Source organism: Cajanus cajan, chromosome 5 (genome assembly GCF_000230855.2).
Source record: "Cajanus cajan strain Asha chromosome 5, NIPB_CcT2T_4, whole genome shotgun sequence".
Lineage (NCBI taxonomy): Eukaryota > Viridiplantae > Streptophyta > Magnoliopsida > Fabales > Fabaceae > Cajanus > Cajanus cajan.
In genome coordinates this window covers 49,366,506-49,380,828 of record NC_138521.1, presented here as the reverse complement: position 1 = coordinate 49,380,828, position 14,323 = coordinate 49,366,506, and the positions used below count along the sequence as shown (strand labels likewise).

Here is a 14,323-nt window from a genome sequence, read left to right as displayed (position 1 = left end):
CTTTTCGGCTATAAAAGTATTTTGTAAAAATATTCTATCCTATGTTAAATGTTCTTTAACTATTAATTTAGGCTCAATTAATTATGAAATTAAAATTTTTGATACAGTAAATATAAATACTACTGAATAATGTTTTTAATTAAAATCAACATTTTATTTGCATAATTATTGTTAAATTAAATTATCAAAATAAAATAGCACTCACTACAATTAGCCTAATATAGGACTTGTATAGTGGATTTTATCTACATTATTATCATTGAAATACTTTTTTATCGATAAAAATAGACGATTTGAATAGTTTGCATGAGATTAAGATCAAATCCCGTTATTGTTATTGTACATACAAAATAAAAAATAAAAATAAAAAAGATAATTATTGAAATAAAATATTAATTTAATACTTTCCATTTTAAACTCTAATACTCGGTTAATGTTACATTATTTTAAAGTTCATTAGTTTAATACTAAGGTTTAATAAATATTTTAAATTAGACGATAATGTGCATAGTATATGTGATTAACATGTAGTACGTCTAATTCAAACATTCTAAATTATTAAATTTTCATAATTTTTTTATATAATTACGTTATTAGTACATGTGAAGTATTTACTAATTTTATTGATAATCTGTCCAAAATCTATCCAATTATTTTAGTAAAATTTCATTTTCTAATCATGTGTGTTACTTGTTTTATTTATATATTTATTTCATATAAATATAACATTAATATGCAATTAATTAAAACAAACCCTCCTCTCTCTGTCTTTCACTCTCTCTATATATATAAAGCAAGTTCATAAATCAAATGAATTAAATTTGTTAATTACCTAACAAAGCATAGATGTGTGTTGAAAAACTATAATTATATTTTTTTATAACTAGGTGGTATTTAAACTCACAAGTAAGGATGATAATGAATCGAATTAACTCAAAAATAATTTGAGATACAACTTGATAATTAATTTATTAAACTTGGTTCATAAACTAATTAATGATCTAAACTTGAGTTAAAAATTAAGCTTGTTAAATAAATGAGTTGAATTTTAATTGTATATATAGTCTTGTTGGGAGTACAAACAAAGTTTCATATTATTATAACAAAAAGAAGAAATGTGTGTTTATAAGCATATGAATGTCTCCATTGATATAAGTTCTTTTGAGTAAAGACCAAAAGAAAATCTATAAGGATTTAAGTCCTAAGTGAATAATATCATATTAATCGACTTAGGACAAGTATTAGACAATGTAGGCGGCGATGGAACCATATTTGGGGATCACTTAGTTGAAAGTCTTCAGGATCCTATAGAGGTCAACAACATGTCCTTTTGATGTGAGCTAACGACATTGAAAATATCTAATATGAGACCTTGTAAATTTATGAAGGTTTAAATTTAAAGTGGACAAACTCATACTAATGTAAAAACATGTGTGAACCTTGCCACCTAATAAGTTTAACTCATTCAAATCATGAATTAGCTTGATTGAATATATATATATATATATAGGAGGGTTCAAACGACACCGGTGTAACTTATACTAATTGTTACACCGCTTAATAACTTTATATTAAATGTGAATTTTGAAAATCCAACCGTTGGATTGAAAGTTCATATCACTTAGATCATATATGTCAAAATTTGTTAAAATTGAACAACAACTTGAAGGTAATCAAAGTGTTCATATTTTAGTATATTTTGAAATGTATATATTACGTCAATTTTGTTTTATGAGAATGAAGTATCAAATTGTCTTAGATTAATATAAAATTTGACATATATGATCTAAGAGATATGAACTTTCAATCCAACGGTTGGATTTTCAAAATTCACATTTAATATAAAATTATTGAGCGGTGTAACACTTAGTAAAAGTTACATCGGTGTCGTTTGAACCCTCCTTATATATATATATATATATATATATATATATATATATATATATATATATATATATATATATATATATATATATATATATATATATATATATATATATATATATATATATATATATATATATATACATACGTGTGTGTATATGTATGTATATATAATTGTTTGTTTTAACTAATTACATATTAATTTTTTATGAAATAAATATATAAATAAAATAAGTAACATAATAAAAAAAAAGTTAAACTAAGTTGTTTTTTTATTAGTAGCCAAACCAAGTTGTTTGCTAGCTTAAAACAAATTGAATTCAAGCAAAAAGAAATGTTTATTATCGATAGAGTATTTATTTCCAATCACATTTTTTTAATAACGGATCATCGACACTTGTTTGATTAAATATTTATTTTAAAATAGAGTTAAAAATAACTAATAAAAGTATAAAATAAATATTTATTTTATATAATTAAAATTTATAATAAATAAGTTTTTTAAAATATATAAATAGATTGGTGTAAAAAAATATTTAACTAAATTATAGTTTTAATTTTTTATCTTATTTTTTAGATTTATTTTTGTCACCTATCTTTTATATTTGAATCAATTTGGTTATATAAACTAATGATCATTTTTTTAAAAAAAATTTAACACGATTTTAAATAAATTTTTAATTGATCCGACATGTAAGACTTTAAAATTAAATTTATCTATATAAGAATTATGAAATTTAATTAACATTTGAATCTAACAGTTTATATGCATAATGAAAATTGTGTGGAAAATATTCCACATGTAACTAAAAAATATTAAGAAATTATATCTTTTGAATTTTTGGATTATTTTTTCAACTTATTTTTATACAATTTTCATCATATTTACAATATTTTATAGTTTGAGCTTGAGTTGCGAACTCCCATTCAATAATTTTCATATAAATAAATCTAGGTTGAATTGCAATTTTGGTCCTTTATTTTTTATCAATCTGTAATTGTGATTCATCTATTTTAAGATATAAGCATTTTATCTTTCTAATTTTAAAAATACTAAATTTTGGTCCTTCCATGAAATTGACATATACTAATTGTTAAGTTTTAATGTTTACTCATACTTAAGTAATATGATATTTAGTAATATGATATGTACAAATAAAAGCTGAAAAAATATAAATAATTAATAATATAAAAGCTTAAATATGTTTCAATCCCTTAAGTTTAAGATAAATTTGTTTTTAATCCCTTAAATCTAAAATTAGTATTTTTAGCCCCTATAATTTCAAAAAAAAAAATTTATTTTAGTCGTTATACTCAAATTTTGTTAAAAAAATCTTTCTAATATCATCGCATAAAATCTACCTATCAATATCCTTATTAGTAAAAACATTACATTAAACTTAGCTGATATTGCATAGTTGTCTCAAACCGTTACTTTCATATATGTTATTAGTGACTTGAGTGACTAAAATAAGATTTTTAAAAATTAAGAAATTAAAAACAACAATTTTAAATTTGAGGGACAAAAATCAATTTTTCCTTAAATTTGAGGAACTAAAATCAATAACTCGTAAAAATATATATAGAAGAATATCATATATATGTTATTTTAAATTTTTATCATTATACATCATGTCATTGAATATCACATCATTTAAATGGAGATAAATCATTAGACAATATCAAAATTTAACGACTAATAAACATCAAATTGATAGGAAGACAAAATTTCCACATTTTAGAAAATAGGGATAAATATCTCTATTTTAAAATAGAGGTTCTAAAATTGTGAATAGATAAGAATAAAATGACCAAAAGTGTAATATAGCAATAAATTTAATGAGGCAAGTTTCAATTCTTGAATTATTAAAAAAATTCAAAATCATGTCTCATAATTAAAAAAAATCATTATTTAAAAAGGACCAAATTGACTTAGACTTTGAAAATAAAGAACCAAATTAAATATTTTAAACATAAATTACTAAAATAAATATAAAAATAAGATAAAGGACTAAAAGTATAATTTAATATAAATATATATTTTTTATTATATTAAATTCAATTAAATCATATTAAAATTAATAAATAAATATTTTTGAATAAATGAATTATTTTTTTATACATTATGATAAAAAAAATTATTGTTGATAGCTTTTAAAAATTATTGAAATTAAATTAAGAAATAAAGATGAAAATGATAAGTTGGAAGAGATAAATAAGACTAAAAATTACTAATATTTTAAAACTAATATTTAAACATAATTTATAAATAAATATGAAAATAGTAAAAGAAGAATTTGTAGGGATTGATAAAAAATTAAAAATTGATCAAAAAATTAAATAAATAATATTTAAAATGGGATCAAAACTAATTTTTTATTTTATTTTATAAGACTAAAAATAATGAATTCAAATTTTAGAGATGAAAAATAAGGATTTTTTTTTTACAAAAATCAAAATTAAAATTTTCTCATTTTCATATATTAAGGTTTGTTTGGAAATGTTTTCCTAAGAATGTACTACTAAGAGAAAAAAATTTAATAAGTTAAGGTTTAAATTAAAATTAACTTAGTAAGACAAAACTTCTACAATTAGCATAATTTTTCCTATACATAAATTTATTTCTAAATGTACTTTGAGTTCAAGATAAATTTACCCAAAAACCATATAACATATTTAATTCTTTTAAATTTAATATATTTAATATTATTTTTTTTTATAAATTTAGAATTATGATAATCATTTAATATACAAGGTGACATGTAGTTTAATTTTATATATAAGGTAGAAAAAAAGTAAGTTAAATTCCAAAATTTTATAGCCACTTACATACAAATACCACATTATTAAAAAAAAATAAAAGTATGAAAAATAATTTACTTCAAAGAGTAAATTTAATTGGACCGATATCAACCAATTTGATATGCAAGTAAAGCATATACAATAATATATGTATATATATTACTACCTTATAAATAAAGAATTTTATATATTAAATAAATAACGTTTTGATTTTTGTTGTCTTATATGTATTTTTCTTTATTATATATAAATTAAAGAAACTGAAAATGAAATGTTGGATAGGCTACTCAATTGGTATGGATGTATAAATTTTAATATGGAATAATATCTGCACATCTTATAAAAAAAACTAATGATAAATAAAAAGAGTAAACTTAATATAACTTAATTTTATTTTATAAATTCTGTAAAATTAATTAACATGATTATTTATATTAATTCCTGTAATTGGATTAAAAGTGTCTTATAATAATAAGTAAAGAGAATAAAAAAGTTTATTATAATATTATTTTATATGCAAAAGTACTTATTTATTAAAAAAAATTGTTATATAAAATAATAATTTATTTTGTGTATTGTACAAACTAAAATAATAATATATGTATGTACATTGAGAATATAATTTATTTCTTTTTTAATTTTTATTCTTTTCAAATATATTTCTTAATTTTTTTTTCAATTTTAATTTGATTTACATTTTAAATTTTAATACATTGTATGAAATTAAAGCATTTTTCTTGTTTGGGCAGAATAAATTTTAAAATTATTTTAACTTTAAATCTTTATAATTTCTTATAATATAAACTAGAATATACAACTTTTATAAGATAAAACTCTTACTTTTTATTTTAATTAGTCACTCTTAATATCTTCTCCCTTTTCTATTCTAAATGAACAATTCACATTTTTATTTTTGTTATTAGATAAAGAGAATATATTATTATTTGTGTTTCTCAACTAAAAGTTTGTTAAAAAAACAAACAAAACTAAAAGCCTTAAAGAAGACTTATTGTGACACCCTCTACCCCGCATATCATAAATCAATAAATTTAAATAATATAACTTTAATAATCAAACATGTTTAAAGAGTATCACATTTTTAACAAACACAATCAGCAGAAATTACAAAGAAATAAATCTCAAGTTTCCAAAATAATAACATTAACATCCTAATCTAATCTTATCTATGCCCCGATGTCACATGTCCTATCAGAGCATAGCCCATAAAGAAGCCTAAGCTTCACGACCAACATTCTCAGCCTCATACTGATAATCACCTGTATAACAGTCAGAGAAAAACAACACAAAGAAAAATGGAGTGAGAAAACATCTCACTCGGCTCACAGTGTAGAAATATATACCAGATAGCCAAGCACAAACAAAATATGTATAACATAGATTAATAACAATATCACATCTTACTCATTCAAGGCATATTCATTTGTCATATAATATCAAAAGACACATGTATGGACACGGACTACATTTTATCATGCATGTGGCGCCAGTCACTTATCACGTAGTATATTGCCGCTAGCAATACACAAAGAGTAGTCTAGGAGTACATGCCGGGACACAACCTCTGCGCACTCTCACTAGAAGGACATACTACCAGAGTCTCGTCGGGATAGCTAAGCCGCGCAAGATACATCCCATGCACACAATGGGCGAGACTGGGACTTCCAAACCGAGCCATCCCCAAGGACTGATCCCCACAGCTTTTACACTAGGGGGCCTTCTCTGGCGGCGTATTCCATATCGTACCCTTATCACTTTATGCAAATGATGCATGTCAAACAAGACTCTATGCATTCTCATATCACTTTATCACTTTCCATGGTCATTTCTCTTTATCACATTTCATATCTCATTGTCACATTATCACATTATCTATCTCATGGTCAATCATATCTCATGGTCATTTCACATCATATTTCATCATCACATCATATCATTAGAAACATCACATTCACATTATCATATCATATTCATAACTTTCACAATCATAATCTCAACAGAATTTCTATTCATACACACATATTAACCAAGCAATTAGAACATACAAACAATATAACATACAACAAACACAGGATTGGGGGCCAATCCCACTACCCAGCATACAATCCCACACCCAGAGCGAGATTTCTCACTCCCCCCCTTACCTGGATGACAAGCGCTGAAACTAAAGAAGAGCTTCCTCCTCTAGGCTCCTTCTACCAGGATAGAACCACCTCCTATGGATTCCTCTAGGTCTTCAAAGAGAAGAAGAGGAGAAGAAGAGAGTATAAGAGAAGAGAGAATGAGAATTGAGGGATGGTTTGCAATGGAGAAGTGAAGGGCTATTTATAGCCTTCAAGACACATTAAAAAAATGGAAAATAATGAAAAAATCTTAGACAAAACTAAGTGGAATGAATTAGTGAGATGAATTATTAAAGTTGGTGGGATGAATTAATGGAGTTGGTGCCATGTTCTTTTCCTCATCGACTTTAGCTACTGATTTGGACCTTATAGAAAGCCGAATCTGAACATATTTCCTTCATGAAAGTTGTAGGATTTTCTCTTATCTTTCCATAGCCACCAAGTTTGTATCATTTGAACAACCACCGACCAAGTTATACCCCACAAACCGAGGCTTGCCAATCAGTCCAGCGAGAACCAATTGTATCAATCAAATTCCAATTTTGACCTCCTAAACGACCGATTTTGCAAATGGCTATTTCTGTAAAAGTTGTGCGTGTTTCTCTTAGATTTCCATTGACACCAATTTTGCATCATTTGGACCATCACAGCCCAAGTTATGCCCTAAACACCGAGGTTTGCCAGTCAGCCCAGCGAAAACGATTTTATTGAAAAGAAAGTTTACAACTATCTAATTAAGCCCAACAATATACATATATTTCTAAAGCCTACAATTAAGCATAAATGAAATGTGAATTAGCTACAATTGAAGTAAAATATAATCACAAAATTATGACCAAATACCATATAATAATAATAAAAACTGGGATGTTACAATTCTCCCCTCCTTTAAGAAATTTCGTCCTCGAAATTTACCTGAAAACAGGAATGGATGAGCTTCCCGCATTTTGCTTTCTAGTTCCCATGTAGCGTCTTCTTCAAAGTTTCCTCCCCAAACAACTTTGACTAAAGGAATTTCCTTACCTCTTAGTTGCCTTACCCTCTTGTCCTCAATTCTCAAAGGTATGGTTTCATAAGTGAGGTTATCCTTTAACTGAATGTTGTCGGGTTCCACAATATGAGATGGGTCATGAATGTATTTTCTAAGTTGAGAAACATGGAAGACATCATGAAGATTTGATAGGGATGGAGGTAACGCAATTTGGTAGGCTACATCACCAACTCTTTTAAGGATCTGGTAGGGACCAATGAATCTTGGAGTAAGTTTGCGAGATTTAAGTGCTCTACCAATTCCAGTCCAAGGAGTTACTTTAAGGAATACATGATCTCCCTCTTTAAACTCAAGGTCTTTCCTTCTTTTATCATAGTAGCTCTTTTGTCTACTTTGGGACGCTCTCATTTTATCCTGGATCATCTTAACCTTTTCGGTGGTTTGTTGAACTATCTCAGGTCCCAAAATGGCACTCTCTCCAGGTTCTACCCAACACAAAGGTGTTCTACATCTCCTACCATACAAAGCCTCATAGGGTGCCATCCCAATACTGGAATGGTAGCTATTATTGTAGGTAAACTCTATCAAAGGTAGGAAACTATCCCAAGTACCTCCATGTTCTAAGATACAAGCTCTCAACAAGTCTTCTAAGGATTGTATGGTCCTCTCAGTCTGGCCATCTGTTTGGGGGTGATATGCTGAACTCAACCTAAGCTTAGTGCCTAACGCCTTATGCAAGCTCTCCCAAAATCTAGAGGTGAACCTAGGATCTCTATCAGAAACTATACTAGTAGGAACCCCATGCAACCTTACAATCTCACCTATGTACAACTTGGTTAATCTCTCCAAAGGGTATCTAATGTTAATGGGAATAAAATGGGCAGACTTAGTTAATCTATCCACAATGACCCATATAGCATCCAAGTTCTTCCTTGTCCTAGGTAATCCTACTACAAAATCCATCGAGATGCTATCCCATTTCCACACAGGCACATCTAAAGGTTGTAGCAGACCTGAAGGTTTCTGGTGTTCTACTTTAGCTTTCTGACATACTAAGCAAGCATACACAAATTCCTCTACCTCCCTCTTCATCTTAGGCCACCAGAACATTTTCCTAAGGTCTTGGTACATCTTAGTGGCTCCTGGATGGATACTAAGGCTGCTCCTATGACCTTCTTCTAGGATTGCTTTCTTAAGCTCAGGCACACTAGGAATGCATAACCTGTCCTTAAATCTTAACACCCCATCTACTCCAACTTTAAACTCACTTTCCACACCTTGATTCAACTTCTCTACTTGACTCAATAAGAAAGGATCTGCTTTCTGACCTTTTCTAATCTCATCTATCAAGTTATTAGTCACTCTCAAGGCTCCCAACTTAATACTCCTAGAGGTCAGTTCACACACTAAGCTCATATCTCTAAACTCTTCAATCATGTGCAACTCCTTAATCATCAAAGAAGAGATTCTCAAGGATTTTCTACTCAGAGCATCAGCTACAACATTAGCCTTGCCAGGGTGGTAATTTAATTGAAAATCATAATCCTTAAGGAACTCTAACCATCTCCTCTGCCTCATATTTAGTTCTTTTTGGTCAAATAAGTACTTAAGGCTCTTATGATCACTAAAAACTTCAAATCTAGACCCAAACAAGTAATGCCTCCACAACTTAAGAACAAATACTACTGCAGCTAATTCAAGGTCATGGGTAGGGTAGTTTTGTTCATGGATTTTCAATTGCCTAGAAGCATAGGCTATTACCTTTCCCTTCTGCATAAGTACCCCTCCTAAACCCATCTTAGAGGCATCACAATACACTACAAAGGTTTCATTAGGGTCAGGTAATGCTAAAATAGGGGCACTAGTTAACCTCCTCTTAAGTTCCTGAAAGTTCTCTTCACACTTAGAGTCCCACACAAAAGGTTGATTCTTCCTAGTCAATTTGGTCAAAGGTAATGCTAATTTAGAAAAACCCTCTATAAACCTCCTATAATACCCAGCTAACCCCAGAAAACTCCTGATCTCAAAAACTGACTTAGGTGTTTTCCACTCAAGTACAGCTTCTACCTTAGAAGGGTCTACAGCTATCCCTCCTTCAGAAATCACATGTCCCAAAAAGCTTACACTATTGAGCCAGAATTCACACTTAGACAATTTAGCATATAACTGCTTCTCCTTAAGGGTTTGAAGGACAATCCTAAGGTGTTCAGCATGTTCTTCCTTAGTCTTAGAATATACAAGGATGTCATCTATGAAGACTACTACAAATCTATCCAAATAGGGGTGAAAGATCCTATTCATATAATCCATGAATACTCCAGGTGCATTAGTTACACCGAAAGGCATAACTAAATACTCATAGTGCCCATAGCGGGTTCTAAAAGCAGTCTTTGGGATATCCTCGGATTTCACTCGGATTTGGTGATAACCTGATCTCAAATCTATCTTACTAAACACACAAGCCCCAACTAGCTGGTCCATAAGGTCATCTATTCTAGGTAATGGATATTTATTCTTGATGGTTACTTTATTTAGTTGCCTATAGTCTACGCACAACCTCATGCTCCCATCTTTCTTCTTGACCAACAAAACAGGCGCTCCCCAAGGTGAGACACTAGGTCTAATGAATTGTTTCTCTTGAAGTTCTTCTATCTGTTTCTTGAGTTCAGCTAACTCCTTAGGGGACATTCTATAAGGTGCTATGGATATGGGTGCAGTACCAGGTACTAAGTCTATGGAAAACTCAATCTCCCTCTCAGGTGGTAAGCTAGATATGTCCTTAGAAAACTTCAGGAAACTCTCTTACTATGGGAATCTTACTAGGCTCATGGTCTTTCTCAAGAGTTAAACAGGCGAGAATCATGTAAACCTTTTCATTTTCCTTTAAACAAGTTTTTATTTTGTTAGCACTTAAAAACTCTGCGCCCTTATTCTCACCAAAAGATATGGATTTTTCAAAACAATTTAGTAGGACATGATTGGAAGATAACCAGTCCATTCCAAGAATGATATCGAGTTGACTAAGAGGCAAACAGATAAGGTCAACCAGAAACTGTCTTTCAGAAATAGCAATTGGGCATTTGAGGCAAATACTAGAAGTAGATATGGGACCTTCTGTGGGAGTTTCTACCACTAGATCATAGCTCAAATAAGACACTGGCAATTTCAATTTTTGGACACAGGCAAAAGAAATGAAAGAATGAGTTGCACCAGAGTCAAACAGTACAACCAAAGGATTCTCAGCTATGAAACAAATACCTTGTATTAAATTATCGGACTGAGTAGCTTCAGCACTACTAAGAGCAAATACTCTTCCAGTAGTTGTTGGACGTTTAGGTTGAGAATTAGCTCCTGTTCCCATCATACGTTGCTTTGGCGATTGTGGACACTGAGTACTAATATGACCTTTGCCATTGCAATTGAAACATGTTATTTCTTTGTCGGGACAGTTATAGTGTTCATGCCCACGCAGCCCACATTTCTTGCATCGATTAGTAGGGGTAGAAACAGAGCCTCCTACACTAGCAGCACCACTTACGAAAGAATTTCTAGCAACGGATCTACTCTTAGCATGATTTCCTTGAATTTTGGTAGGAACAGAGTAAGGCTTACTCTTACCCAGAGCACTAGAACCTGCAGCACGTATAGGACCTCCAGCCCCTTTGTAGAAACTAGCACGTGCACGATTATCACGATCATAGATTCTACTCTTGTTGACAAGCGTTGGATAGTGATAGATCTCTTGATAATTAATTGCTGTTTTTATCTCCGGACGAAGGCCATTCACGAACTTAATACACTTAGCCCTTTCACCACCCTCACCATGGTAATGAGTACAATAGCGAACCAAGGCATCAAATTTTGCAGCATACTCTGCCACTGTATCATTTCCTTGTTTCAGCTCGAGAAATTCAACTTCTTTCTGGCTTCTTACATCATCCGGGAAATACTTTTCGAGGAAGACTCTCTTGAAGTTGTCCCAATTCAATTGCACTCCTCCATCAATCATCCTTTGAAGAGCTCCTTCCCACCAAAAATGGGCATCAGCAGTCAACATGAAGGTAGCCAGCCTCACCTTCTGAGCGAAAGGACACTCCATGGCATTAAAAATCTTTTCGATTTCCATTAGCCAATTCATCGCAACATCTGGGTCATATCCTCCTTGGAAAGTAGGTGGATTATTTTGTTGAAATCGCTCTAACCAGTTAGGAGTGATTTCAGCCCTATTATTGTTACTCACGGCTTGTGCTAACGCTTGAAGAGCATCAGCAATTGCACGATCATTTCTACCAGCCATAATCTAAGAAAATAGTACACATGACAACAAACATAATCAACCATCATGCTAGTATAAATTTCTCAACTATCACACAAGCACAGTAGACTCATAACTCACGGTCGATTTGATCGACCTGGCTCTGATACCACTAAATGTGACACCCTCTACCCCGCATATCATAAATCAATAAATTTAAATAATATAACTTTAATAATCAAACATGTTTAAAGAGTATCACATTTTTAACAAACACAATCAGCAGAAATTACAAAGAAATAAATCTCAAGTTTCCAAAATAATAACATTAACATCCTAATCTAATCTTATCTATGCCCCGATGTCACATGTCCTATCAGAGCATAGCCCATAAAGAAGCCTAAGCTTCACGACCAACATTCTCAGCCTCATACTGATAATCACCTGTATAACAGTCAGAGAAAAACAACACAAAGAAAAAGGGAGTGAGAAAACATCTCACTCGGCTCACAGTGTAGAAATATATACCAGATAGCCAAGCACAAACAAAATATGTATAACATAGATTAATAACAATATCACATCTTACTCATTCAAGGCATATTCATTTGTCATATAATATCAAAAGACACATGTATGGACACGGACTACATTTTATCATGCATGTGGCGCCAGTCACTTATCACGTAGTATATTGCCGCTAGCAATACACAAAGAGTAGTCTAGGAGTACATGCCGGGACACAACCTCTGCGCACTCTCACTAGAAGGACATACTACCAGAGTCTCGTCGGGATAGCTAAGCCGCGCAAGATACATCCCATGCACACAATGGGCGAGACTGGGACTTCCAAACCGAGCCATCCCCAAGGACTGATCCCCACAGCTTTTACACTAGGGGGCCTTCTCTGGCGGCGTATTCCATATCGTACCCTTATCACTTTATGCAAATGATGCATGTCAAACAAGACTCTATGCATTCTCATATCACTTTATCACTTTCCATGGTCATTTCTCTTTATCACATTTCATATCTCATTGTCACATTATCACATTATCTATCTCATGGTCAATCATATCTCATGGTCATTTCACATCATATTTCATCATCACATCATATCATTAGAAACATCACATTCACATTATCATATCATATTCATAACTTTCACAATCATAATCTCAACAGAATTTCTATTCATACACACATATTAACCAAGCAATTAGAACATACAAACAATATAACATACAACAAACACAGGATTGGGGGCCAATCCCACTACCCAGCATACAATCCCACACCCAGAGCGAGATTTCTCACTCCCCCCCTTACCTGGATGACAAGCGCTGAAACTAAAGAAGAGCTTCCTCCTCTAGGCTCCTTCTACCAGGATAGAACCACCTCCTATGGATTCCTCTAGGTCTTCAAAGAGAAGAAGAGGAGAAGAAGAGAGTATAAGAGAAGAGAGAATGAGAATTGAGGGATGGTTTGCAATGGAGAAGTGAAGGGCTATTTATAGCCTTCAAGACACATTAAAAAAATGGAAAATAATGAAAAAATCTTAGACAAAACTAAGTGGAATGAATTAGTGAGATGAATTATTAAAGTTGGTGGGATGAATTAATGGAGTTGGTGCCATGTTCTTTTCCTCATCGACTTTAGCTACTGATTTGGACCTTATAGACAGCCGAATCTGAACATATTTCCTTCATGAAAGTTGTAGGATTTTCTCTTATCTTTCCATAGCCACCAAGTTTGTATCATTTGAACAACCACCGACCAAGTTATACCCCACAAACCGAGGCTTGCCAATCAGTCCAGCGAGAACCAATTGTATCAATCAAATTCCAATTTTGACCTCCTAAACGACCGATTTTGCAAATGGCTATTTCTGTAAAAGTTGTGCGTGTTTCTCTTAGATTTCCATTGACACCAATTTTGCATCATTTGGACCATCACAGCCCAAGTTATGCCCTAAACACCGAGGTTTGCCAGTCAGCCCAGCGAAAACGATTTTATTGAAAAGAAAGTTTACAACTATCTAATTAAGCCCAACAATATACATATATTTCTAAAGCCTACAATTAAGCATAAATGAAATGTGAATTAGCTACAATTGAAGTAAAATATAATCACAAAATTATGACCAAATACCATATAATAATAATAAAAACTGGGATGTTACACTTATCTATCCAATTTGCTACAAATGAGATCCAATTTGTTACAAACGAGGAGTGGGCGAGTGGGTAG

The 14,323-nt window shown here is 31.1% G+C and overlaps 1 protein-coding gene across 2 annotated transcripts; it reads right to left on the bottom strand.

Moving 5' to 3' along the window:
* Positions 1 to 10,583: 10,583 nt before the first annotated feature.
* Positions 10,584 to 13,752, bottom strand: LOC145958339 (uncharacterized). Of its 2 annotated transcripts, none has more exons than XM_083075307.1 (2): positions 13,403 to 13,752; positions 10,584 to 12,517 (listed from the first exon to the last, which is right to left on the bottom strand). In XM_083075307.1, exon 2 carries the CDS (start codon positions 12,113 to 12,115, stop codon positions 10,598 to 10,600), a length of 1,518 nt encoding a protein of 505 aa, XP_082931433.1. In that variant the 5' UTR covers positions 12,116 to 12,517; positions 13,403 to 13,752; the 3' UTR covers positions 10,584 to 10,597. The 2 variants fall into 2 exon arrangements, with proteins under 2 accessions (XP_082931433.1, XP_082931434.1); XM_083075308.1 differs by having other exon boundaries at positions 10,584 to 12,118.
* Positions 13,753 to 14,323: the final 571 nt, after the last annotated feature.